Source organism: Marmota flaviventris, chromosome 14 (genome assembly GCF_047511675.1).
Source record: "Marmota flaviventris isolate mMarFla1 chromosome 14, mMarFla1.hap1, whole genome shotgun sequence".
Taxonomy (NCBI): domain Eukaryota; kingdom Metazoa; phylum Chordata; class Mammalia; order Rodentia; family Sciuridae; genus Marmota; species Marmota flaviventris.
Genome location: NC_092511.1, coordinates 17,688,410 through 17,714,131, shown reverse-complemented (window position 1 = coordinate 17,714,131; position 25,722 = coordinate 17,688,410). Strand labels below are relative to the sequence as shown.

The 25,722-nt window shown below is 53.5% G+C and overlaps 1 protein-coding gene across 1 annotated transcript in view; it reads right to left on the bottom strand.

Annotated features, from left to right (window-relative positions):
• Nucleotides 1–25,722, bottom strand: part of Klhl29 (kelch like family member 29) — a 280,907-nt gene that overhangs the window by 7,236 nt on the left and 247,949 nt on the right. Inside the window, exons 6-11 of the mRNA XM_027937849.2 lie at nt 14,404–14,542; nt 6,961–7,163; nt 5,563–5,822; nt 2,928–3,126; nt 2,596–2,778; nt 2,218–2,398 (exon numbers count right to left, since the gene is read on the bottom strand). Coding sequence (XP_027793650.1) covers nt 2,218–2,398; nt 2,596–2,778; nt 2,928–3,126; nt 5,563–5,822; nt 6,961–7,163; nt 14,404–14,542 — 1,165 coding nt within the window. The remainder of the gene's footprint in view (nt 1–2,217; nt 2,399–2,595; nt 2,779–2,927; nt 3,127–5,562; nt 5,823–6,960; nt 7,164–14,403; nt 14,543–25,722) is intronic.

Below are 25,722 nucleotides of genomic sequence, written 5' to 3'. Positions count from 1 at the left end.
TCCCGTCAGCTCAATCTGTCAGCTTCCTGCTTGAGAAGGATATGCTAATGACATGCAAATGACCCCGCCGAGTGAGGCGCTCCACTATCATTTATCCAGTAACCACAGCTACTGCAATATATTACTATAAAATATTAGACCCAGTTATTTATATAATGATGTAACACAGCTTTGTCTATGGCACTGTTGTTTTAATCTATAATTATATAATCTTGCTCTATTCCTGTAATACAGTAATGTAATATAATTATAATGCAACATATATCTCATTCATTATCAATATAATAGCAATTTGTACCATTAGTGCTTCCTGGGGAACAAAGCACTCTCATGTCTGTCCCCATTACACTGACCTTCCTATCACCCTGAATTCTCATCATTGCCACCATGTAGCACAGAAAATGACTGACCCAAAGGGGCTACGCTCCTTGGGAAGCAGTAGGTGTCCCTATCCCTGCATCTGCCACCCACCTTACATGCACACCACCCAGTGGTCTTCAAGTATGCATCCTGTCCCTGCAAGGACAGCTGACTGATCCTTGTGGGCTGAGGAAGAGCTCAGCACCCCTTGGGGCTTCTTCTTGAACTGGACTGCTCCTCTACCCACTGGGGGCTCCCAAGGTGGGCTTACTCACATGGTGCTGAGCTGATGTTTCTCATCCATCAGGAAGGCTCAGTCCCCCTCCTCACCCCAAAGGCTTGTACAGTCAAACTGTCCCCCAACTCCCTTTAGAGAAGAGCTCCAGGGCCAGAGAGAAGTGGAGCTTGTCTCTACCTCTTAGTCAGAGCGTTTGATCATCGAACAGATTCCCGTATTTATCAACAAGTATAAGTTTGCAAAATGAGTAACCAGTGACTTAGGAGATTAAAAATAGCTGACAAAAGCGAGCAAGGCAGGGAAACGGATCCAGCTCAGTTTACTCCTCCATAGAGAATGTCTCCTTCTTCATGTGTTTATTACTGGGTGACAAATGATTGTAAGCTGATGCTTCTGGAAGGCTTGGGTCGCAATGAAGGCCCCAGCGTCAAGGCTGGTCCACGTCCAACAGCAGTATTAATACCCCCATGACCACATAGGGATTCCCTATTATCTTCAAATCAATGATGATTAAGTGTCGTTACTGAGCCATCTCTGGGCTCCACTTGGGGGAGTTAAAAGCCCGCAATGAACATTCAGAGCCTGTCTCACTCTGAAACCATTGTGGCTGTAACATTTGTCAAATGTCCAATTAGCCACCAAAGGGGGCAATATATGAATTGGGGGGTATGTGTGGCTCCACAGGCAAAAGCTGTCACATGGGAAGGTGTGCTTTGTGGTGTGACTGATGGCAGGAGGGATATGGGGGAAGGACTCTGATGAACTTCACTGTGACCTCCTGGATTATGATTTGGGGCCAGGTCAGCCTTACTTGTCACTCTCTGGGGCACTGGCTTCTCCAAAAGCAGGACGGGGCCTTCCTGTTCTTGTGCTGACTCACGAAGCTCCCCCCAGGTGTCTGTTCTCCGTGAGAGCAGTCTCCCTGACTCTGAGGAAAGGAGCTTAGTATTTCCCCCAGAGAAGCGCCCACCTTTGTCCCTTGTTCCTTTACCTGACCCTACATAAGTGCCTGGGGAGGAAATCAAATTGGAACTTCCAGCAGAGGGCAGGCTAACACACACATGAGTCTGGGCTCACTGGCTTACATTTTATTCTGGAGAATTCTAGAAGGTTGGCCAGACTGTGCCCCCAAATCACTCAGTTTATGTGTAGTGACCCTTCATTACTACAGATTTCTGGGATGTGTGGGGTGGAGGGAGGCAGGGAGCTTCCTAGTGTGTGACCCCTGTTTGGCAGGGACAAGGAGGCACTGTCACTGGAATGTCCCAGTTTTGGCTATTGGTCCCAGCTTTGCCCCTGAATTCCAGCCAATCTCTGGGCTGTGCTTGTAGTCCAGGGAGTCCCCTGACTGTCTGGACAGTATAGCCAAGCTCATCCCGTGCCTTTTTGTGACTGGGTCTTAGGTGTTCATCTTGTCTAAATGGGATACCCATAGGAGTGCCCCACAGATGTCTTTCTGCCTGTTTCTAGCTCATATCCTGTGTCCTCTACCACCATTGTTTGAAGAGCCTGGGATGGTGGCCTCTGGACAGTCCAGGCTGCAGAACACTGGCATTGGGTGGGTATTGGTGGCTTTCAGTGACTGAGAGAATGCCCCCGCTGGACTGTGGCATCCTCACCTCTCCACGTGGTCCACGTTGCCTGCCACGCCAAGTCCCCCAAGGGTGTAAATCTTCCCATCGTAGACAAGGCTATTGTGCCGACAGCGTGGGACGGTCATTCTGGAGACCAGGTTCCAGTTATCAAGCAAGGACATGTAGCACCAAACATCAGCCAGCGTCACCCCTGATTCCATCCCACCTGTAGGCAGCACGGGGGTACAGAGAGCACGCAGGGGCTAAGGAAGGGCCCCAGGTCCACCGGCCCACTCCCAGGGTCAGAGGGAGAAGGCTTCACCTGCAAAGTGGACATCTGTGGGCCTTGGCCTCCCTCAGCCCTGCCATGTGGGCAGAGGTCAGCCCATGTCCAGTCCCCACCCGAGCCCTGAGGGGCCTCACCTGAGAGGTAGATGTTGTCCCCGGCACTCACTACACTGAAGAACTCGCGGTCATAGAAAGGCAGCGAGGCCAAGGGGTACCACTTGTTGTTCTGCGGGTTCCAGCAGGTGACAGCCACCAGTGAGCGCTGGGTCATCCCCACCATCTGACGGCCCCCAACCAAAACGATGACCTCGGCCACACCTGCAGGGACATGGATGGGCACCCTTGGGACACATCCTGACGTCATCACCATCTGTGCCTGGCTTCTCTCTGGGGGACCACCCAGAGCCGGCTGACCCCACAGCACCTGCTGCTGGTGGGGGTGGGGGCCCGGGCGTGTCCCTCCATACCTGCTGAGAGGCGGGGCCGTGTCCGGGGCGTCTGCATCTCCTGGCGGGCGTGGGGCAACATGTGATAGCGTTTGGCTTCATTGACCAGGTCCCGGCAGGCTTCTGAAGACTTGATCAGCTCCTCGTTGTCCACCACGTTGAGCAGGTAGCTGGGGTGGATGAAGGGGAGGCGGACAGCGGCCAGGAGCTCGGCTGCGTACTGCAGGGTGAGGGAGACACGGATCAGACTCCCAGGAGGGAGCCACCTCCTGTAAGTCGTAAGGAGAGGAAGGAAACAAGAAGTGTGGAGTCCCCCAAAGCAGATCATTCCAGTCGGTGTGTGGCGTAGAAGTGCAGGCACTGTCCTGTCCAGCCTAGACAGAGACCAAGGGACCCAGCGGCAGAGGCAGCGGCCTGGTGGCTGCAGCTGGCCCATGGTGGACCCTCCATGCATGTCATCAGCTCCTTGTTTCCACACACACCAGGTCATGGGCCCTGCTGCTCACCAGGCCGCCCAGGGCTGAAACCAGGAGGCAAGAGCTCCAAAGAGGAGTGAGTGTGGCAGGGACTTGGGAGCGAGTGCGAGAACCCAGAACTGCTTAAGGGAGAAGCAACTGTCAGGCAACTGAGCTGGCATCTCCCCAGCAACAGAACTCTCATGGTGTTGCCTCATCTCAAATCTGCTCTTGGACCCTCTCCCCTGTGCTAAAGGCTTTTCTGGACTGACTTGGATCTCCCCTGCTGTCTGGCAAACTGCTCGCCTCCACTTTGTTTCAGTCAATGAATAACTAGTGACCACTTGGTGTCACACATTAAGCTCACTACTGGGGACTCGGAGATCTGGAGACCCCATCACTGACTTCAAGGTGTCCACAGTTTAACTGGGTGCAGTTACATAAAAGGCACTGCAGAAAAGGTGCCTGAGTGGGGGTAAGGCTGCCATGGGCACAGGAGTGAGAGGTGTCATGGAGCAGATGGTATCTGGGCTGGGTATGCAAGGATTGGTGACCTCTGCCAGGTGGAAGGTGGAAGGAGGCAGACTTTCAAAGCCCATAGAGGCATGGGAGAGTGAAAGGGAGTGGTGCATTCGGGAAGTAACAGGGGTTTGTTCTTGGTGGATGTAAAAGGCTTTTGTTGAGCTGTGAGTGTGGGGAGCAGTGAGCCTGCAGAGGTTCTCAGAGGCGGTCCTGTCTGACCTCACCCTGGCCAGACCGTGTATATTCTCCTGCAAGTTGATGTGGGACTAATGAAGAATTTTAAAGTGAGAGAGGATGTGATCCAATTTGCTCTTTAGCACACAGTCTGTACGGTGGAAAACGGATTTGGAAGGAGCAAGACGGAGGCAGGGAAATCACTGCGGAGATGATCACACCAATCCTGGTGAGATGCGGTTGCTGGGGGGAGAGGGGAAATCATCCACCCAAGAGGGAGGAAGGAGGCAGAATTGAGCACCAAGTGGTCAATGAATGGACAGTGTGGGAGGGAGCCAGGCCCTGTCTCTGGCTGTGAGCAGGACTGAAATAAGGAACATGGGAAGAGGTGTGGGATTTGGACCTGGTGAGTGAGATGGGCTTGGGGACACCCTACTTCAAATGCCCAGTAGGTGACTGCAGACAAATGTCTGAAGTACAGGAAAGAGCTCTGGGCAAAGGACAGACTGGGGAGTTGTAGCAAATTGTGGCAGTCACGTTATCAGCTGCTCAACCTAACTTCTTTCCTGTAAAAATAAATCTCGCTCCCTCCCTACCTGATCAGTCCATGGAGCTCATTCTCCTAGGCTCCGTGACTGGATGGGTGTGGGGGAAAATCATCCCTGTCCACCCAATACACCCCGTCCATCCCTCTTGTCCTTGTCCTTCTTCTTGTTCCCAGTGAAATGTCACAGACCTTCTCATCTGCCACTCAACCTCAGCTTCTTCTGGGGTGTGGCTTCCCTCTTGTTCTTCTTGCTTGGGCCCTCACTTCTGGGCCACTGGGCCACCTGCTGTTCTCTGGGTGCCTCCTGAACACTCCTGAGAGCTTCCTGAAGCTGCGCCGACACCTTGGTTCCTCATCCATGAGAACCAAAGCAATTCCCTCTGAGCAGGACCTCCAGCCAGGGCTTTATGGGGTGTGCATAGACCCAGTGGCTCCTTGTGACTTGGGGCCTACTCTGGAGACACGGCGTCCTTCCCTTGCTCCCCAGACTAGCCTTGTTTCTTCCAGCTGTTCCCTCTGAGGGCCTTATATTCTCTCCTGTCATGCATGCAGTGGTCTCCCATCTCTTGTGTGGGTACCAATTGGTCTATCTAGGTGCTTTCCACCCACTTAATCACCAGAGCATGGCTGGGTGCTCCTCCTGTTGAGTTTGATCTCCTGGGAGGCCCAAGCACCCTGCTCAGGCTTCCACTTCTCCCTGAGGCCCTGTGGGCAGCCTGGGTCTCCTTCAAGGTGGAATGGCAGTTCTGAAGGACCCTCTGATGACTCATGTTCATCTCTAAACCTTTCTTTCTCTGCGGCTGGTATGTGTGCGGGAGAAGGACAGGGCCATCCTTAATCTTCTGGCTCACTTCCACCCCCTGCTGGTCAGGCAGGTGATCCTGGCTCTCACCTTCCTTCCTCCTTGCTGAAGAGCCCCCCAAACCCAGAGAGAAAGTGCAGGGATGGGCAGACCCACCTGTGCACGTGATGCAGGGTCCTTCTTGATCCACTTGATGACCGTCTCGTACACCAGCTCCTCAGCCTTGGTGTTAAGGCTATCATTGGAGACGTAGGCGATGAAGTCGTCCTTGGAGATGCTGAGGATCTCCTCCTGGGCCGCCACCTCAGGGAAGATCTGCAGCGCAAAGGCCTTGGCCATGTGGTAGAGCTCGCTGCACTGCATGGCCTCAGCCATGGCCAGCACACCCAGGCAGTTGCTGGCAGTCAGCTGCTTCTCTGGGGATGAGAGTGCACAACCACTGACCCCGCGGCCCTGGAAACGTGGCCTCTAATTCTCAACCCCATCACTGTGTCTGCCTCTGAGCCCATGTCTCCAGCATCCAGAGTCCCCAGAAGACCGCTTCCTGTGTCCCTGAGCCTTAGATCCATCTCCCAGGTCCTGGCAGGAGGAGCGAGGCTGTGGGGGTGGGGTGACCCTCCTCACTGCGTGTGGAGGGAGGGTCAGGGCTGCAAAGCCTGCCTCTGGCCTGGGCATGGTGTCTTCTGTAACCCTGACAGTATTCCTGAGGTCACGGACTGCTTCCTAAGTCACGGCAGCAGTAGCATCCCTCAAACCACCCACCATCTCCCTCACAAGCCACCATTGGGCCTAAGCCTCCCCCAGTTTGACTCCCTAGAATCTGGAGTGAGTCCTTCCTTTTCTTCTGAGATCTGGCTAATGGCTCCTCCAGTCTAGATGTGTCTGGGTCCCAGGAGGCCCATTCTGTGGCTGTGGCTCTTGACCTTTCTAGATTGCTGGGTTCCCCTAGCTGACTTCACCTAACCTGCTCCCATTTGAGTCCAGCCCCTAGCTTTCTCTCTGCATGCCACACCCCAGGCTACAGGTTCTTTGTGGCACTTGTCCTTGTCCCTCCTTCTCAAGCTTCAAAGTGAGCATGCTCTGGGACAGTGGCCAGGGGCAGCCCCTGACACCTAGATGCCTGTCCTGAGCACTGAGGGGACAGTTCAGTTGTCTAGGACTGTCTGGGCATTTGGGGTGGCCCAGGCATTAATACATTTAAGGGAAAGCAAGGGCTTTGTGGCTGCTTTGTTCAGGGCTTAGCAGTCAGGGCAGAGAGGACAGGCCTTCCTCAAGAACAGATTGTTTGCATGGCTTCTTGGATCACTGGTTCTCGCAGGGCCTGTTGGGGGCCAGGGACCTTGTGCTGCTTACAGGAAGTGACACAGAGTGCCCCTCAGTCCCTGTCAGGTTATCCAAAAGCTCATGTGAAAACAGTTTGGCAAAATTCTCCCACATCTAGAGTGATTTTGGGGCACACAGAGTGGTTCCCTCTCAATAATCGCTGATTCTGGGGATTTCTCACATCTGCCCTCTTCGCCCCCAAAGTACGCATGTGCCCCCCTGCAGGCTCACCGAGAAAGGACACACAGACTTTGCAGAAGGTGTGGAACTGGAACTTGCTGGCTGCCTCCAGGAGAGTCTTGGCGTTGGCCGAGTCGATGACCAGGGAGCCGGTGTAGACGAACTCCAGCAGCAGCTCCAGCACGTCAGCCTGCAGATTGGACAGCACCAGCTCCAGCTTCTCCCGGCCGCCCTGGCTGCCATCCTGCACCGACCTAGGCACAGAGACCAGGGTGTCCTCACCTGCCAGCCTGCGGCTAATGCGCCGCTTCCTTACAGGGTCAGATCTCCCTGCATACCTCGGTCACGCCCTTCGTTTTAGGACTCAAAGGACACAGCAAATGACACACCTGAACCTAATGACCTGACACGGGATCTGAAAGAGAAGAGTCTGACCAAAGGCGCCCAAAAGAACAGAAAACCCTGCTTATCACTACTCGGCATGTCCATGCAAAAAAAGATGCAAATCAAAAAGCATGAGCTGTGGATGGGGACGAGGACCAGGACTGGCCTCAAAGGGAAACAATACGTTCAGCCCCTGCTGGCCCTGGCGTCTGCACCAGGCTGACCAGCTCCACCGCCAGCGCCAACACCTAGGTGGCGGCTCGCCAGAGGCAGAGGCTCGGGAGGCTCCTGATTGGCTGGCATCTCAGCCAATCCGGAGGCTCCCTCCGAGAGCCCAAAGACCCGGGCCCCAAGCGGTCCCCGCAGCCCCTCCAACCCCACCGCTTTCCAAAAACATATTGTTTCCTTTTAGGCATGGAAAGGAAGCCCTTCATGACATTGCTTTGAAACTGAAGACGAGACGAGATAGACGGACAGAATGGTTAGAGCTGGGAGGGGGAGAGGGAACAACCAAGGACTTCCGCCACAGACAGCCAGCAGCCATGACCTGGGGCCTGGCCCGGGGCGGGGCCCTCCTGCCACATGGAACACGGGGTCAGAGGTCAGAGTGGCCTGCGTGTAGAGTGTGCATCGGGCTTGTGAACTGGGGGAGCAGGGGAGGGACACAAATATATCAGTATGTTTATATCTGGTGTCTACAGAAATACAAAACCATTGCAAAGGCTCCTAAGGGCGGGCAGCCGCACCCTAAAGCCGGACCTGGAAGGAAACAGATAAGATGAAGCAAAACGACACCGACACAGAGGGAGGCCGGAGGAAGAACACCCCCAACGTTAGGTCAGGAGCAGGTGTCGCAGAGGCCATGGCTCAGCCACCGGTCTTGGCTGCTCTCACCAGGCCAGGTCCTGCCTGGGGCTGTGGCTGGCAATGACTTCTGTGGCCCACCCACTCACTTCCCAGGAGGCCGGGGGTCAAGACTCTTGTGACTGGTCCCTTGGTGCACCTGTGGCTGACGGTGGGGGTGGAGGAGTGTCTGGCAAGAGAGCCGGCTGGCCACAGAGAAGCTGGCGGCTGTGAGCCTGGGTGGGTGGGTAGCACTGGCGGGGAGTAAGGGGACCTGGGTACCCTGCTTTGCCATGGACAGGCAGGCAGCCATGGGCCTCTCAGGCCCTCAGCCTTCTCTTCTGTAAAACAAGAAGATTGAACTAACATGACAGAGGCTGGGTGACACCCTTCCCACGTGTCTCTTCTCTACCTGACAGTTCCTGCATTTCTACCGCTAGCCCACATTCTCTTAGGTTAGGACTTGAAAACCCAGAGGCGGCCCAGCAGAGAGAAGGTTACACTGCAGCCCTGCTGCCTGAGCCAGTGCCGGGGGTCCGTCCTAGGGGTCCTGTACTGGGCCCTCCCCATAGAATGGCTCATCGACCAGGGGCCCCAGGGGCCTTTCTGCTTCTGAGCCCTGGGCAAGCCTGGGAAGCTGAGTAGGCAAGGTGCAGGCCACACAGAGAATGGGCAGAGGCCCTCCCACGCCCGGATATACACAGTGACTCCTGAAGTGACTTCTCACACCTAGTCTTCTGCCTTTGGGGTGTATCCCCTGCCTGCTGGCTTCGCGAGGTATAAAAATAGTTGATGATATGCTCACTTGAAATCACAGAACTCCTGACTGCCCCAGGCCTCAGAGGCCATCTGGTCAACTTCTTGCTCCCAGTCTTTGCTGCCTCTGCCTTCATCCCTCCAAGCCATGCCTGGCCTTTCCTCCACCACCCTCCATGTTCTGTGGAGGTCACTCTGGGCCACAGCCCAGCAGGGCTGATGAGGCCAAAGCTCATCTTCTCTCGAGGCCCAGAGTCACTGCTGCCCCCACCACTGGCCAGCCCAGCTGTCTGCATATGAGTCCCCAGGCAGGAGCTCAACTCAGTGAAGAGCTGGGACTTCAGAATGTGTGCGTGCAACAGACACACACACAGACGCACACATATGACCCTGGCTGACCCAGAGAGGAAGGGCGCTGGGCAGATAAATAGCCCGTGACCCTGAGGCTGGCTGGGATGGGGCTAGCATGACTGCACTGAGTGGCACTGCCTGTGTCACCCACAGTCTGAGCCAGGTATAGGGATTCTGGGACAGGGAGGCAACTGCACAGCTGGGGAGCATCGGGCTTGTAACAGGGAGTGCGGGAGCTGAAGGCTGTCACTGGTACTGTCAGGTGGGGGATCCTGGCCATGGGGTGCATGCCAAGGCTCTGCTCCTATGGAGAGTGGCAGGCCACTGGGCAAAGGATCTGCAGGGAGTGGCTGGAGGCCCCAGGCCGGAAGTGTGGATCATCCCACTCAGCCACAGAGGGTCCCTTTGCAGTGAGGGGGAGGCTTTGTCCACAGCTTAGCTCAAGGCCTGAAGGAGACAAGGCCCAGACAGCGAGGTTTGAGCATCTCTCTGGCACGCACATTATGTCTACACAGGCATTGGTGTGTGGCCCAGAGCTGTCTGTCCCTGGCCCAGGAGAACCCAGGGTGCTGGACACAGCCTTCTTGGCAGAGCTGGGTCCGAGGAAGGGCCAGGAATGCCTAGTTCTAATTAGCAGGATGTTGGAAATCCCACCACTAGCAGTGGACTCCCCTGGAATAGGAGTTGCCCTTTCCAGACCTCGGGGTGGCGTCCCTCATCCACCCTCACACAGCTCAGTGGTCAGATGCTTACACTTTGCACATTGGAACTGGGAGAGGGAACTGTGGGGCAGTTGTGAGTCGGGGGAGGGGAGATGGGCAGGTGAGGGACACGACTGCTCTGCCCTCTGATGTGATTCCCATCCTGCACCCTGTTCTGAGCTCCAGGGCACAAACACAGAAGGCATGCCCAAGTCGCACTGGGTTCTGGGGACTTCAAGCAGGCCCTGGCTCACCCTTTGAGAGGTGGTGATGGTCTGGCCCCCCTCGTTCAGCTAGCATGAGAGGTGTGAATCCCTCTTCCTGGTATTAGATTTTTAAGCCACTCTTGTCTATTCTACCAGAGAAAGAGGGCAGGTGCTGCTACCCACAAACACCCAGCTTCTTGGGGGAGGAGGTTCAGGGTGAGCATCGTGGCTGGTAGGTTTATATCTGTTTCTGTACCACTCCACATGTGGGGCCTCGAGCCAGTGTCTGCCCTCCCTTCCCTTGTCATGGCTGGAGAGGGAATGGGAAGACCAGATCCTAGACACAGGGCTTTGGGAAAATCAGCTTAGAAAAATGGCTAATTTGTTTATCCATTTTCATTCAGTATGAAGTGGGAATAGAATTCAAATGTCAAATATGCCAACAGCTTTGTGGGTGAGGATTTCAGTTGCCAGGTTTCAGTTTGCCTGGTTCAGGTCTCTGTCCCCACTTGTGTGTTGCGGGAGCCTTCCTCTGTGGCCATGGCTGGTGCACACTCTCCCACAGCCCGACCCGGGGAGTGTGCTGGGAAGTGTCGGTGAGGGCAGAAGGAGGGACTCTGCTATTGCTGAAGAATGGCATCCTTTCTGGTCCTCAGAGGATAAATGAAGGACTTCTCCATCATGGGTCAAAAAAGAAAAGCCAGGGCAGATCTGCAGCCTGCTCTTTGGGAGTGAGAAGCCCTAGATCTGGGAGGCCACCCCCAGGCCTGTTCAAGGCTAAAGGAGGGTTGGATTCACAATTTCCCTCCTCATCGTCCCGAGTTAAGGGCTCAGCAACTTGTCCCTCAGGGTTTTTACCCCTAATGTCTCAGGGACTCAGATGAGTCTACAAAGGGACAGGTGGGCAAGCCTAGGGTTCTCATCTTTGCACTGAGCTCCTGACATCTCTCCTCTTGGAGGGTCCCCAGCCTCCACCCTCACTGGGACCTCACCCTAGTCTGTGGGGACCTGTCTCGAGGGAGGGTTCTGTCTTCCTTGGGGAGGTCATGTGGCTAGTTTACAAGTGTTTGGAACACACGCACACAGGCAGGCAGGCACGCAGTCTGCATTCCTTCTTCCTGAGTCCCTGTTGGCAGGGTCAGCCCGGGGATTTCGCTTTCCTTCTTCTCAGACTTTGCAGCTATGTTCTTGCTCTCTGGAGTAGCAAGTGGCTGATGAGAGCTTTGGCATCAGACCTCAGTTTGAAGTACAGATCGACTGGTAACTTAACTCTGTCCTCAATCTCCTTATCTGTAAAGTGGGGATTCTGATAGTCCTGGTTCCTTAGGGTGGCCTCTCTACAGGGCTCCCTTGTCAGAGGAGGGAGACAAAGGGAGGGGAGGTGCTATGGCCTCACTGTGGGCATGGACAGGTGAGGAGAAGCCTGGGCAGGGTGGGAGGCCCGGGACAGCAGAGTTGCGGGGATCACCTGCCCTGTCAGTGCTCACCAGGGCAGGCGAGCATGACCCCCAAAGATAAGCCCCAAGGGCTGGGGTTGTGGCTCAGTGGGAGAGTGCTCGCCTAGCACATGCAAGGCCCCGGGTTCGATCCTCAGCACCACATAAACATAAATAAATAAAATAAAGGTACTGTGTCCAGCTACAACTAAAAAATAAATATTAAAAAATTCTCTCTCTCTCTGTTAAAAAAAAAATCAATATTAAAAAAAAGATAAGCCCCAGGACACTGTGTCCCACAGAGTGTCCCTACTCCTTCCCCTCTCAAGAACATAGCTCCCTGAGAGGGGACCCCTGGTACAGTGCCAAGGACAGAGCTAACGCCCCGCAAGGCTATTCCAAGCACAAAGGGGACTAAAGCAACAAGGTGACATCAGCTGCTCTGACCACAGACAACGTAACATTGCCATGACTTTATGAGGCTCTGGAAGGAAATGGGCTTCCAGGGAAGATTCCGCTTCCCTGCCTCAGGAGGCTGTTGTTGGCCAGCTATCATTGGCCCAGGCCAGACAAGGGTCAAGTTTAGAATGGCCACACACTAACACCAAGAGCCTCAGCCTCAGGGCTAGATTCAGCCTCCCCTCTGAGTGACGGGACCTGTGTGCTGAGCCCTAACTCTCCAGCCCTGGGCCCTGTCTGGGTTCGGATCCATCCATCTGGTCATCTCCCATGCCCCTCAGTTGGACCACTCAGGTGGTCTCCTGGCTGCTGAAGCTGCACCTACCGGATGCTCAGTTGGTCACCTTCCCCAGCTCAGCTCCGACTCTGGTCTGTGGACCTGCCCTCGTTCCTCTGATGCCCCTGACACTTCGCCCTCTCATGTCCAGAAACTTATGCCTGGGAAGCCTCTCCAGGCTGGCCTGCCCACCTCATGACTGTCACCCTAGGGTCAGACTTGGACATCACTTGGCCAACTTCTTTGTTTACAGATGAGAAAGGCTGCAGCCCGAGAGGACATGACTAGCCTGAGGTCATGGGACAATGGCAGAATCAAAGGTAGAACCCAGGTCTCCTAGCTCCCAAAGGGTGCCCTCTGTCCTCCAGTGGCCCGGAACACCTATCCTTTCCCTTTAGGGCTGCTGAGGTGTTCTGCTTCCAGGTGGGCATCCTGTCCCCACTGTCCCTGAGGGCTCCCACCTCAGACCCAGGTCAGGAGGTCAGAGCTAGCATGGGGTCAGGCCTGCCCACTCTAGCAACTTCTGGGGAGGCCATCTCCCCTGTCCCTAGCTCAGGCTCATCTCTGTCCCCACCGTCCTTATCTAGAAGGCTCTTTCTCTCCAAAAAGGTTCCCGCCTACCAGGGTCCTCTTCTCTTCTCTGCTGTGTGGCAGAAGCTGGCTTTAACGTGCGGTCTTTGAAGGAAGTGAAAGACACCCCATAACCAGCCCAGGGATGGTACCAGCCTGCCCGCTCTGCGCTCCCCAGCCCATGGAGCAAGGCCAAGGCCCCAGGATGCTCATCTGTGACCCAGAGACCAGATGAGCCAAGAGTGGCGCACAAAGACCTCCCTGGCCGGAAGAAGCCACTGGATGTGGCCCTTCACCCCAGACTCGTGCCTCTAGCTCTTGTGCTTGGACAGAGAGAACCCAAGAACTGGGGGCAGGAGACCGAGTTGCCCATGAGACAGGACGTCACAAAGAGCCTGCCCCTCCTGTGTGGCTGAGGGCCAGCGTGGCTGGACAGGCCTCGCATCCCGGGCAGCCCACCCGGATCTACGCCAAAGGACACAAGGGTTGGAAAGGAGATGCCAGCCAGTGTGCCGTCCTGAAACAAAACACAGTCGCTCTGGGGTTAGTTGGCAAGTCCAAGACAGCGTTGGGAAGCAAGCAGAGGTCTGTCCTCCCCCTCTGAGCACTGTCCCGGCTCAGCGTCCGCCCCGGAGAGGCTGCAAGGCAAAATGAGCAGCGGCATTAATCTGCTGATGGGTGAGAGAAACGTGGCGTGACGCTGGGCTGGCCCCGGCTGCTCTCCCTCGCCCAGGAGCTAGGAGGGGCCTGACTTCTTTGCAAGGGTATGAAGCAGACAAGTTTTTAAAAAATCAACATAATGAAAAAGAAACAAAAAACAAAAAACAAAAAAGATGCTCACGCACCTGTGAAGACTCATCCAGGGAGAAATAGCCGGGAGGGGCCGGGGCCGGGCAAGGGAGGGCAGAGACTGAGAGACCGTGTTTAGGACACACCTGGTCTGTGCTCAGACAGCGCCGGTTTAGGCTCAGTGTGCAGGTAGCAAGACATGCGGCGTGGATGAGGCTTCCGCTATAGGTCTCTTCTCCCCTACTCGAGCTGGGCAAAAGCAGCCCCTTGGGCGCCTCATGCTCCCCTGTGGGGATGGTTTGGTCTGGTCGATGTGCTCTCCTGGCATTAAGTTTGCCATCGACAGCAGTGACGATGGATCTGAGGACCCTGAGCTCACCCAGTGGGGGGCAGTGTGTAATGGTCCTTTAAATGGAGTCTATTGTCCTCCTAATCTCAGGGAGGGCTTGTGAGCCACTAGGAGCATGGGATCCTGGGGCAAGGAGGGGAGTTGTCTACTGCTGGCAGGCCCCTGGTGACCAGCAAGGCTGTGTGTGGGGGCTAGGGCAGTGGCTGCTCTGAGGCTGTGTGTGAGAGGACACTGGGAAGGAGGAGGAGAGATGGCTACTGGCTCTGTGACAGGGAGTCACGCTTCAGGAACCTGCAAGAGAGGGGAGGAGAAAAGCGACACAAAAGCGTCCTACAAAGGAACAGACCCGACCACAGCTGGAAGGAAGGCAAACCTTTGAATCAGGTCCTTGAAATACAAGCTGCAGGAAGCTAGAACATTTTGGTGGACTTCAAACTCTCTGCCTTCAACAACAATTTTCAGGTCTGTAAACGCTTTCGCTCTGCGTTGCTGGTTCAATTCCTTCAACATTTCTGCAGAACAGAGAAGACAGACAGGGCCACGTTCCCATTAAGAGTTTTTTTTTTTTAATTTTTAATTTTTAAATTAAAATATTTTTTTTCAAGAAGTAGAGAAACAGAAAATACTTGATATTGTTTCTTGGCAAGACTGGTTCAACACTGACAGTCAGAAGTCACGAACATATGCGTCAACAAGCAGCCACTGGGAGGGGCTACATAACCAAGGGAATAACAACTTTAAAAAGCAAAACAAAAACAAAAACCCCAAACAAAACAGAACAACAAACAAAAAGAAAAAGAAAAAAACAAACCAAATATGAGTAAAGAAAATCAACCCCAGAAATTGAGAGTTTGGGGGGAAAGATTCCCATACTGACGATTGGAAACATAGAAAATACATTATCACAGACGACTCCGTACTATTATTTAACTACGGAACAAGCTCTCCAAATGCCAATGGGTGCCGATGTCTTGGAGACCAAGTAAAGCATGGCATTGTGATGTAAGATGGGCTGGACATGGTTCAAAGGAAAAAAACCACAAAACCTGCAAAAATGGTTTCCCTTCTGTTAGACACTCACAGCTGTGGTGGAGGGTGAGCTTCCTGGGGAGGGATCCCCGAGCAAGCCCACGAGGGCCTGGCAGGCACCTCTGTCCAGTCACACTTAGAGGGACTCTTGGGGGAGGTGAGCAAGCAAGGGACAGGGGCTCTCTGCACCCCCCATTTTCTGGGCCAGCCTCTTAGGACTCCCGCTCTTGCTTGGGGGTTCAACGTTGGGAAGCTGGTTTGCAGCCCCTGCAGGTCCCAGGAAGTAGTCTCTGGGTCTTCCCACCCAGGTGTACACCTACCTTTGCCTGGAATCTTGGCCACCTGGGGTTGGCACAGACAGAGCCCAGGCCATGGGCTCCAGACTTGGGGGGTGTTGGAAGCTTCTCCCAGACCCACCCAAGGCTTAGGAGGGAGAAGGAGGGAAGAGCCTGCCAGCTGCCCCATTTGGTTTATTTATTTTATACTTTCTCCTCTGCAAAAGAGAGGGCCTTCAGGTGACCCTCTCCCCACCTGCTTGCCACAGGACCCCTGAACAGAGCCTGACCTTGGCGTGGCTAACAGCTGCTTCAGAGGCCAGATCCTTGGGTCAGAACAACCTAGATGTCATTGTGCAAGCAAACAGGAGATGACGGCCTATGGAAGCCGAGCCCCACTCTACAAGTCCCCCTGCACACCCCCCAGCCTTCCAGGACAATGCTGAACCCCGTTTTGTATTCAAGAATCTCGCTCTGGTGCGCCTTGCTTCTGTTGCTGTTCACAGGGGCAAACATTGGCCACCTGCTGAGACTCCCCCTGGGCCCAGTCTGTCCCACATGCCATAAGCTCACATGTCCCTGGATGAGACCCTGCGCATCTCTGGGCCTCTGCTTCTACACCTGTGAAGTGGGGACTGAGGCTTCAGCTTCTACCTGCAGAGAGTGGTGAAAATCATGATGGAGCCGCTCCCAGGCTTTGGACCTTGGTGGTCAGGCAGGCCGTCTTAGCAAGCACTCGCGCTAAGGAGGAAGGCCAAGGAAGCCGGGCCCCAGAGAACAAGCTGCACGCGGGGACTGAGGTAGTGAATGTGCTCTCGGAGTGCCCCAGGCAGTGCCAAACCTCAGACTCCCGCCATTACAGGCTGACCACAGGGGCATGTGTGTGGGGAGGCCCTACTGGGGTCTCCACCTGGGGCATGCGTGGACCTGGAGCAGGGGGCAGATACTCCAGACAGAGGCCGGCAAGGTACAGAGACCAAAGTCAAGGACGTGTGGCATGTGGGACAGAGGCAGTGAACAGCTCGGGGAACAAGGAGACATGCTACCGGATTGCCAGGTTCCAAGAACGTAATCCAGGTTAATCTTGGGGCCTGCGGGATCCACGGGGGTCTTGGGCAGGGGTCGTGGCGAGGTTAGATATGGGTGTCCAGTGATCCTACACAGCGGCAGGATGGGAGGCAGGAAGGCCCCACATGGTGACTTTGGCCTTAGAGCCAGACCTGAGGGCGAACTGGAACTCCTCCAGCCCGCTGTGTGGCCTTGGGAAGGTGAACAGACACCCAGGGCCTTGGTTAACGAGATGGTGCTTGGAAGGTGGTTAGCAGCGTTCCTGGCTCACTGCGGGAGCTACGGGGAGCTCTTGTTGATGGTGATGACCGCCCAGCTCCAGGTGTGAAGGGGTGCAACAGTAACCGAAGGACAGAGAAGGGTGTTTGGGCCACGGTGCTGTGGGAGGGGACTGTGAGAGGAAGCATGGGACATCTAGGGAAGGAGGGAGGGAGTGGAGGCTGAGTCTAGTTGTGGGCCTGTGGGAGGAGGCGGAGAGGCAGGAGGAGGAGGCTAGAGGCTGGGCTATAGTTGAGGCCATGGGAACAGTGGTGTGAGCAGAGGCAGGACAGGGAAGGGCCGGCTCAGGGAGGGCTCTGTTCATACATGTGGACTCCAAAAACAGCCCCCAATCAAATTAATTCCCAAACCATGAACCCCGTGTATGAGGGAAAGAATTCCAGGCTGGGATTCCAAAAACCTGGATCCTGGTTCTTGTTCTGGCCTCTTCACTAAGTGATTATGTGACCCTGGGCAAGTTGCCCGAGCTGGCTGGGCTCCTATCACTTTATGCACAAAGGGGCAGGGACTCTTGCTCTGTGGTCCCCTGGTCTTCATGCTGCAGTGAGGGACAGACATGGCCACGTCTGCCGAATTAGGTGGTGCGTCGGGGGCCAGGCAAACCATTGGTGCACTTGGTGCTCCTGTTGCTGGACCCACATGTTCTGATATTTTCAAGATTTTCCCTTCGGGTCAAGGTCCCAGCAATGACTCTGTCCACAGCCCACCTGCTGCCCCAGAAATCCTGGGGCCAGAGTCAGGTGCCTGGAGATTCAGGTGCCACTGTCCTACTTGGGGGTGCTTTCTGTTTTCTCTGAGTCCCTTTCAGGAATCTGGATTTAATAGCTGGGGAAGATTATTCACTTCCAGAAGAATCTTTCAATTTATGAAAGTGCTCACCAGGGGATTCCTTCTCACAGCAGGCCCCGGCGCATTCAAAGTATCGATCAGTTGGTATGTGCCGCTGCTGCCTGCCGCGCCGGCCAGGAGGGGCCACGTCAGGCTGCGCTTGTCAGAGGGAACAGAACCCCCCCCACCCCAGGAGGAAGCCAGGACCTGCTGGCCTCACATGCACTCTTAACCTCCCCGGTGCCTGGTGGAGAAACCCTCCAACAAGCAGGTCTTGGTGGGGGAGAGCTGGCTCTTCAAAGCAGGCTCCCTGCTCCTGCAGAAGTCAACGGCTCCAGAATTTGGAGGAGAGGACAGCCCAGAGACCCTTTGGCCTTCCTCAGGAGAAGGCTCAGTTGGGCACCATGAGTGATGGGTCTGACAGCTTGAGCTCACCTGGGGACCGTACCCTTGGCCTCAAGATCCCCGCCCCCATGACTGCCATCAGAGAGTATTTTCTGGTCCCTTTGGCTTTGGGTGGGGATGTCCCTGCCGTGCCTGCAGGATCCCATGCCCTGGCCTTTCCCACGAAGTGGCTGCCTTGAGCCCTGCCACATAGTGGGGAGCTCTGTCCCTGCTGGACCACCTGTCAGGGAGCACTTGATTGACTGTCATGCTCTGCAATTATCTTAGAGGATGCTCCTGTTTCTACCTGTCCCTGCCAAGCCACCTCCACAGAACCTGGCCATCAGCTTCTGCTTACACGATCCCAGCAAGTCTGAGGGGGTTGGGGACAGCAAGGCACCTGTAAGGCCTCCTGCTACCCCAGATCCTCCTCACTTCTGGGGGCCCCTTTACTCCCCAGTGAAGCCTCCCTGTGTCCAGACAGGTGCCCTCACTGAGCCTCTGTTCCCCTGCACAGATCTTTCTTGGTCCTTTACTGCCAGGATTTTGCCCAGGCCTGTTTGACTCTTTCCTCCCCCCCGCCTGCCCCCTACCTCCCCCCACTCTCCCATAGATTCCTGGGTTGCCTTCTATATAGCACGCTGTGTGTTGTGATTATTTATTTACATGCCTGCCTCTGGCACTAGACTGTGTTTTATTTATGTTTTTATCTGCATCACTCAGCTCAGGGACTGGCATATATAGAGCCCTTGTGGTCGACTGCAAAAATTCTTTGCAGTTTTCCCCATTAAGGGGTGGAGGTCATTTCCCCACCTTTTCAATCTTGGCTGGCCTTGTGATTTGCTTTGGACCATACAAGGTGGTAGAAATGACCTTGTGTGAGTGTGAGCCACGGCCTCAAGAAGCTTTGCTGGCTTTTGCTCAGTCTCTGAGGCCCCTGCCATCACCACCGTGTGAACGAACTGGGGACGGCCTGTTGGCTTAGAGCAGAGACGAGTCATCCCGGATGGGTCATTTAGACTAGCTACCCCCTGCCAACACCAGCCCAGCCTGACCCAGATCAGCCGAGCCCAGCCCAAATCACCAAACCAGAATCATCATTGAAATACCATGGTTATTATTTGAAGCCACTAAGTTTTAGAATTGTCTGTCATGTGGCGAGAGCCTGATACAGAGGACCCGAATAAATGAAGGATTCAAGTGCTCCCAGAATTTTCCTGGTGTCAGTTTCTTCTTTGCTAGTTCGATTTCAGGCTAATTTTTAAAAAACCGTGTTAGAATGTCCTATCTTAACCATCTTAAAGTGTACAGTTCAGTGGTATTAAGCCCACTCACGCTGTTGTGCAGACAGACTTCTGGAACTCTTTTCATCTTTCCCAACTAAACATACGACTTCCCATTCCCTGCTCCCTCTAGCCCCTGGCCACCATTCTGTCTTGATGAGTTTGACGGCTCTGCATGCCTCCAACCTGGAATCATATAGCATTTATCCATATGTGACTGTCTTACTTTACTTAGGGGATTGTCCCTCAAGGTTCATGCATGTTGTAGCACACATCAGAGTTTCCTTTTCCAAAAGTCTGACTACTATTCCATTGTTTGCAGAGAGCACATTGTGTTATCCACTCACCCATGGATGGACACTTGGGTCCCTACCACTCTTTAGCTGTTGTGTGTGATGCTTCTGAGGCTAATTCTTTCACCTAGTTACGGGCATCTCTAGCCACCCCAGTTTCCAACCCCATTATAAGTGGTTGGTGTGAAATGGCTCTGTGGACCCAGAAGCAGGGGACATGAGAAGGACCAGGGACACCGAGGAGGGTCTGCCTGGGGTCAGATGCTTTGTTTAGAAGAGAACAAGGCCCCTGACAGAACCAAGACTGGAGATGAAGTTGCAGCCAAACTTCTGCATATTTTTCACCAAACGACACAAGTTATTTGTCAGAGACTAATGGGCTCGTTCCAGCTGGACTAGAAGGGCTGTTCGAGGTGGTAATAAAGAGGAAGAGATGTCAAATATTAAAAGGCAAAGAATTCCAGTGGCTTTGCAGCAGAGAAGTCCATTAAATCAGAGCCCTGAGAAAGGTTGTGTGGCCAAATAATTTTTTTCAGGGCTCAAGTAGGAATCCAGCGAGGTGATAAATGTTCCCAGTCCCATTGGTATTTGTGACACATATTTGATAAAGGACCTGAAAAAATTATAAACTCAGAGCAGTTGGGAAATATACTGAGAAAGCCCAGCGAAGACTCTGTCATGAATTCCCAGAGGGTAATTCATCTAGGAGCAGAGGAGCCCGACATGGGCTGACATTGTGGGGACAAATGGGGGCTTTGCACAAACAGAGCCTCCTGCAGCAGATGCTCAGCATGGCCAGACCAATCCGGGAGCACTGGGAGTCTCATGGATCACTTCCCATGCTGAATGCTGCTCTCCTCCTCCTCCTCCCTCACTCCTGACTTGATCAGGTATGCATTTCTCCCCCAAGTTCTTCTCCAAAGAAGAGTTGGCCTGAGAATTGACCTTGAGGGCCAGGTGGGTGCCAGCTTCCAGGTAAGACAGAATCAAACTGCCCGCAAGCTGAATGCTCAGCCTGAGCTGGAGGGATATCGTACCACCTTGGCCCTGATCCCGTTGCTGGGCTGGGTGATGTCAAAGATCCCGTGCAGGCAGACCCTCCTTTAGGGAAGGGAAACATGAAAGACTGACTTCTTGCTTGGACTTAGAGTGTTGATGAGGACACCTTCCGTTGTCCTGTTGTCCAGATGGAAACTCCTGCCATCACCTCTCACCAGTGTACCTCTTAAAGTTGTACAACACTGGGGGACAAGACCTGGTTCCTTAGCAGCAAAATGTGGCAACAAAAGTCATCTTTGCATCTACAGCCTCGACCCAGGGCTGTACACACTGGGTGCTCCATATGTGTTTTCTGGCTGGAACTGAAGTGTACCCTCCAGTTGGAACATTCTTATGCCCTCTAAGATGACATAAAAGTCACTTGCATTTTTATCCTTAGAATTGTTTAAAACTTTCATAAGATGAACAGAAACCTCCCTTGATCTTTCCCTGGATTTGTGCTTGTGTCTCTTACGTCCAGAGATTGACCACAGACAGCTGCCAGCTTGGGCTTGGGGAAAGCAGGACTGGGAAGCCTAAACCTAGTTGTAGAGTCTCCACAGTCCCCCTATGACCTCCAGAGCCCTTTCCTCCTCTAGGGTCCACCCAGTCAAGGAAGGTCTTGATCCCTTATTTCTGAACTCTTCACTATGGCTCATGAAGCCACTCCACCCCCTCCCCCCACTCCTGTGTTGAGAGTTGAGCCCAGGGTGTCCTACATGGTAGGCAAACACTGTACCACTGAGCTACAACCCTGCCCAGTGACCTGTTTTTCCCTTTGTGTGTAGCTTCATCTTCTCTTCACATCCCCATTCTCTAACTTCATGCCCAGTATATCCTGTTCCTCTGCTTTGCTTCTCTCTTCCTGCCCTTTTGTCAAAATCTTCCCCTCCACTTGTTTCTTAGGCCCCATCCATCCCTCTGTCTGCCTGTCTCCTCTCTGCGCTGTGAGCCCCTGGAGGGCTTGCCTCTCCTGGCCTCTGGAGCCTCTGGCATCACATCTTGTACAAAAAGTTCCTCTCTGATTGGAATTCAGGGTGGGTTGCAGACCCCATGCAGAGGTGTGAGAGATGGTGAGAACATCTTCCCCTAAACAAGATCCAACTGAACGATTTGAAATGTCATAGTTGTATGGAGTCAGATGGGCAGAATGTACAAGTCAAGCCCCTTTGGACTTCAGGAGACATCTGTGCTAATAACAGCAGTGAGAATCCCACAATTGAAGGACAATCTACAGTTGTTAATGCATTGTCACATTCATTTTTTAGGTCTGTTTTGAGGAGAGATTTAATTATTCTGTTCAGCTCCAATAGCTTTGAAGAGCCCTAAATGGCTTTGGTGACCACTTCAGCAGTCACTGAGCACAGGTTCAGCACAGAGTCCTCAGGGGGTCTCTGTGGAACAGGGACCTTCACACCTGGTGGCCAGAGAAAGTCAGTCCTCTCAGCGCTCCAGGTTCTGAAGGTGCCTAGGTGGCAGGATCTTCTAAACACCAGCCAATACTAGTCACATTCATTGACAGACCTTGCCGAGAGGGTAGGAGTCAAAGGCAATGCCTCTTGGTCTTTGAATAGAAATGGGGGTGGTGGGGGCAGAGTCAGGACCCTTGTACCAGCCCTAAGAGCCAGAGGGTGGTCAGGGTGGGGCAAACCCATTGGCTGAGTAGGGAAGGCCATGGGGCAAACTCTGAGGCTGCAGTTGGAGCAAGTGCCCTGACCAGAGCATCAATTGGTCCTTCCTGTGACCAGTGAAGAAGCTTCCATTTAATTCTTTCCCCCATTTGGAGGATGAAGCCTGTAGTGGTGTAGTTATAATACTCTGAGCAGAAGAGGATACAAATATCATGGGGAGGGAGCTCTGGGCTGAGAGATCTCAGGAGAAGGATAGACCTTGGAAGAATTTGGTGATAAATGAGGTCAAGGCCCTTTGGACTTGTGAAGGCTCTGCAGAGAGCTGGGACTCTGGCAAGTAACCTTCTGGAGAAGGGACCAGCATGTGCAGTGAATTAAACTGCTTGGCAAGTCAAATCAGGGTTCTGAAGAACTCCACGGGGACTGGAAGGCTGCAGGTGGGGTTTGGAAGCACCATGTGGGGATGAGGTCCATGGGATGGGGGCAGCCAGAGTGTCAGGCATTTAGGAGGGAGGGTGGCCCCATAGTCCCTCTGTGAGGCAGGTGACCCCACCAGGGGCTAGAACTTGGTACCAGGGGGGTATCTTGAGGGGCCTTGATCCTAATAACTACTGGAAGATGAGACCCTGATCTGGCCCCAGGGACTAAACTGAACCAAATCTGGGGTGGGGTGAGGGTGGGAGCACCATCTTCTAGAAGACACTGTGTTCTGCCTACAGCAAGTATATTCAGGGACACTGCTTTCTCATGGGAGGGTGGGCTCTTGGGAGGTGAGGATAGTTGTTGGCTGGAGGAGCTGGAGTCAAGGAGCCAGGAGATAGTTGGGGCCAGACAAGGGAGCCACATTCAGCACCCTGGAGAGCTCCAAGTCCCCAGGAAGTAGGGAGAGCACTACAGAGGTTAGGGGGTGCCATGGAGCAGTTGACCAAGTCTATTCAGTGGCAGATTGTGGGAACTTCAGGTGATCTCATCTTCTCTATGCTGGGCACTTGGTGCATTCTGGGAATGTGTTCCCAGGATGGGGGAGCTGTCAATTTAATGAGAGACAGTTGTCAGGACAACTCAGAGACGAGGTGGGAGGAAGTTCTGTCAGGGGTGGAGGGGGAACTGGCAGGAGAGAGACACCAGCAGAAGGGGAAAGCTACGGGTCTCCTCCGCCTGCCTTAGCAAAAGCCATTATTTCCCAAGAATTCTGAGAACCACAGTCCCAGCAAATAAATCAATAGTTTTAAAGGATTTGCAAGAATTAGTGAACTGGAGCTGGGAGTACAATCAATTCAGTTACCCAGGTAAAGAGGGAAATGAAGCGGAAACCCCAGATGCTGGGGGCTAATATCAGCTCAGAACGCTTTGAATCCCACTGAGGGGGAATTTGTGGCCTGGGAGGATGCGGGGTGAGGAGGTAGGGGAGGAGAGCGTGTGTGTGTACATCTGTGTGTGTATGTTTCTCTGCCCACCTTGTGCCCTCCATAGTCTACTCAAAGAACATTTGTCCCTATTCTCTGACCCAGCCTTCCTGACTGGGTCTGGCTTGGGCAATATACCTGCCTCCTGCTATTTCAGAGGAGGTGAAAGCCTGGGAGTAATTTCTGGGTTTTCATACAACCAGTAATCTTTTATTATCATACAAGTAATCTCCATAATCATTATAGGAAAAGTAGAAAAATCCTACAAAGCACACAAAAAAGAGAAAGTGGATTGTGTCCTTTGGTACTCAGTTTCCAGCCCTGCACAGTGTGGGGGTTCAAGGTTCTGTGCAGGCCCAGGGGGAAAACCATGGCTACTAGGGAGAAGCCACCCCCTCATCCTGCTGGGGTGGACCACTGCTTTGGTGCCCCTGTGAACAAGGCATGGTGCCCCACACACCTGCTTTGCTTATCATATGGGCATGTGTGGTGCCCCAGCCTATGAGGAAGCACCCCAAAATTGGTCTAGGAAGGATTGACAGGTGGGCTCTACTGGCAGGACCCCACTCTCTCCTTCATATTATACCTCCTGAAATCCCAGCTTCCTGTGCCAATCCTTTCTTCCATGTATGTGTTCTTTGCCTGCAAAATTCTATTTTCTGATGTGTGGAAACATCTTTTGTCACAGCCTACATCTCCAGAGCCCCGGTGCAGCCGCTGGTGCACACCAGGAGTGGTCCAGGGTGCAGCCATGGACACTGTGGCTCCAAATGATGATCTACGATCAGAGACCCTCAGGTCCAGGTAGGGAGGGCTGTTTGGGCACACGGGCCTGCGCTCTGTGACCTTCTAAATTGATTTCCCTGTCATGGGACCTTTCATGCTGTCCCTGTTATCTCAGCTGAGCTCCTGGATTTAATGATACCCCTCTCTGCCTGGGTCACTTCCCTACAGGTATTTAGCTTGACAGTCTGTTTTTCCTGGTAAGCTGAATGCTATGGTTTGTATATGAGATAGTCCCCAATAAGCTCATGTGTGAGACAATGTAGGAATGTTCAGAGGTGAAATGATTAGATCATGCTAGATTCTGAGAGCTGTAAACGAATCAGTGGATTAATCCATTTGGTGGATGAATAATTTGAATGGAATATTAGGTGGTAACTGTAGGAAGGTGGAATGTGAATGAAAGAAACTTAAATAATGTCTTTGGGGATTATATCTTGTCCCTGGGCCCCTCCCTTTCTCTCTACTTTCTGGCTGAGGTGAACTACTCTTTACCATGTCCTTCCGCCATGTTGTTCTGACTCTCTTCAGACCCAAAGCAATTGAGTAGGCTGACCATGGACTGGGCCTCTGAAACTGTAAGCCCCAAATAAATTTTCCTCCTCTAAATTGTTCTTGTCAGGTATTTTGGTCATAGCTACCAGGAGCTAATTTACACAAGGAATCTACCAGACCCTATTATAAATGCCCAGTTCTACTTTTATAAACACGTTGAGTGTAGTGATCCAATAGTTGCTGTGCTTTGCTGGTGGGGCCAGGCCTGTGTTTGACTGTGCACCTGGTTCTGGGGGCCTCTGCTTGGGGTGGACTGAACACATGGGGAAGCTTCGCTGGTCACTGGTCCCTGGGCCCAAAGCTGGCTGGGGTGGGCACATTGTGGTGGGGACCACTCCCTGCTTAGACACATATGCTGGAAAGCTGAGCCACAGCTTGCTGGGCCAATCTGTGTCTAGCATGGGTCACAGTGACCATAGGTGACAGATAGGCAGTGAAGGCATCAACACTTAGAGAGCACCACAGTATGCTGGGTTCTGCATTAGTGGGGAGACATAAGTGTCCTCACAGCTTGAATCCCTGCCCTCATACAGTTTTCTTGTCATGACGGAAAGGAGTACACACACTGGAGCATGGTCACAAGAGTGTTGGAACTAGTAAGACCTCTCCATGGCCACTCCCACAGCGTGGAATTCCTTCTTCAGAAAATACCTATCTAGCCGGGTGTGGTGGCACGGGCCTGTCATCTCAGTGGCTAGGGAGGCTGAGGTAGGAAGATCAAGAGTTCAAAGTCAGCCTCAGCAAAAGTGAGGCACTAAGCGACTCAGTGAAACCCTGTCTCTAAATAAAATGCAACATAGGGCTGGGGATGTGGCTCAGTGGTCAAGTGCCCTGAGTTTA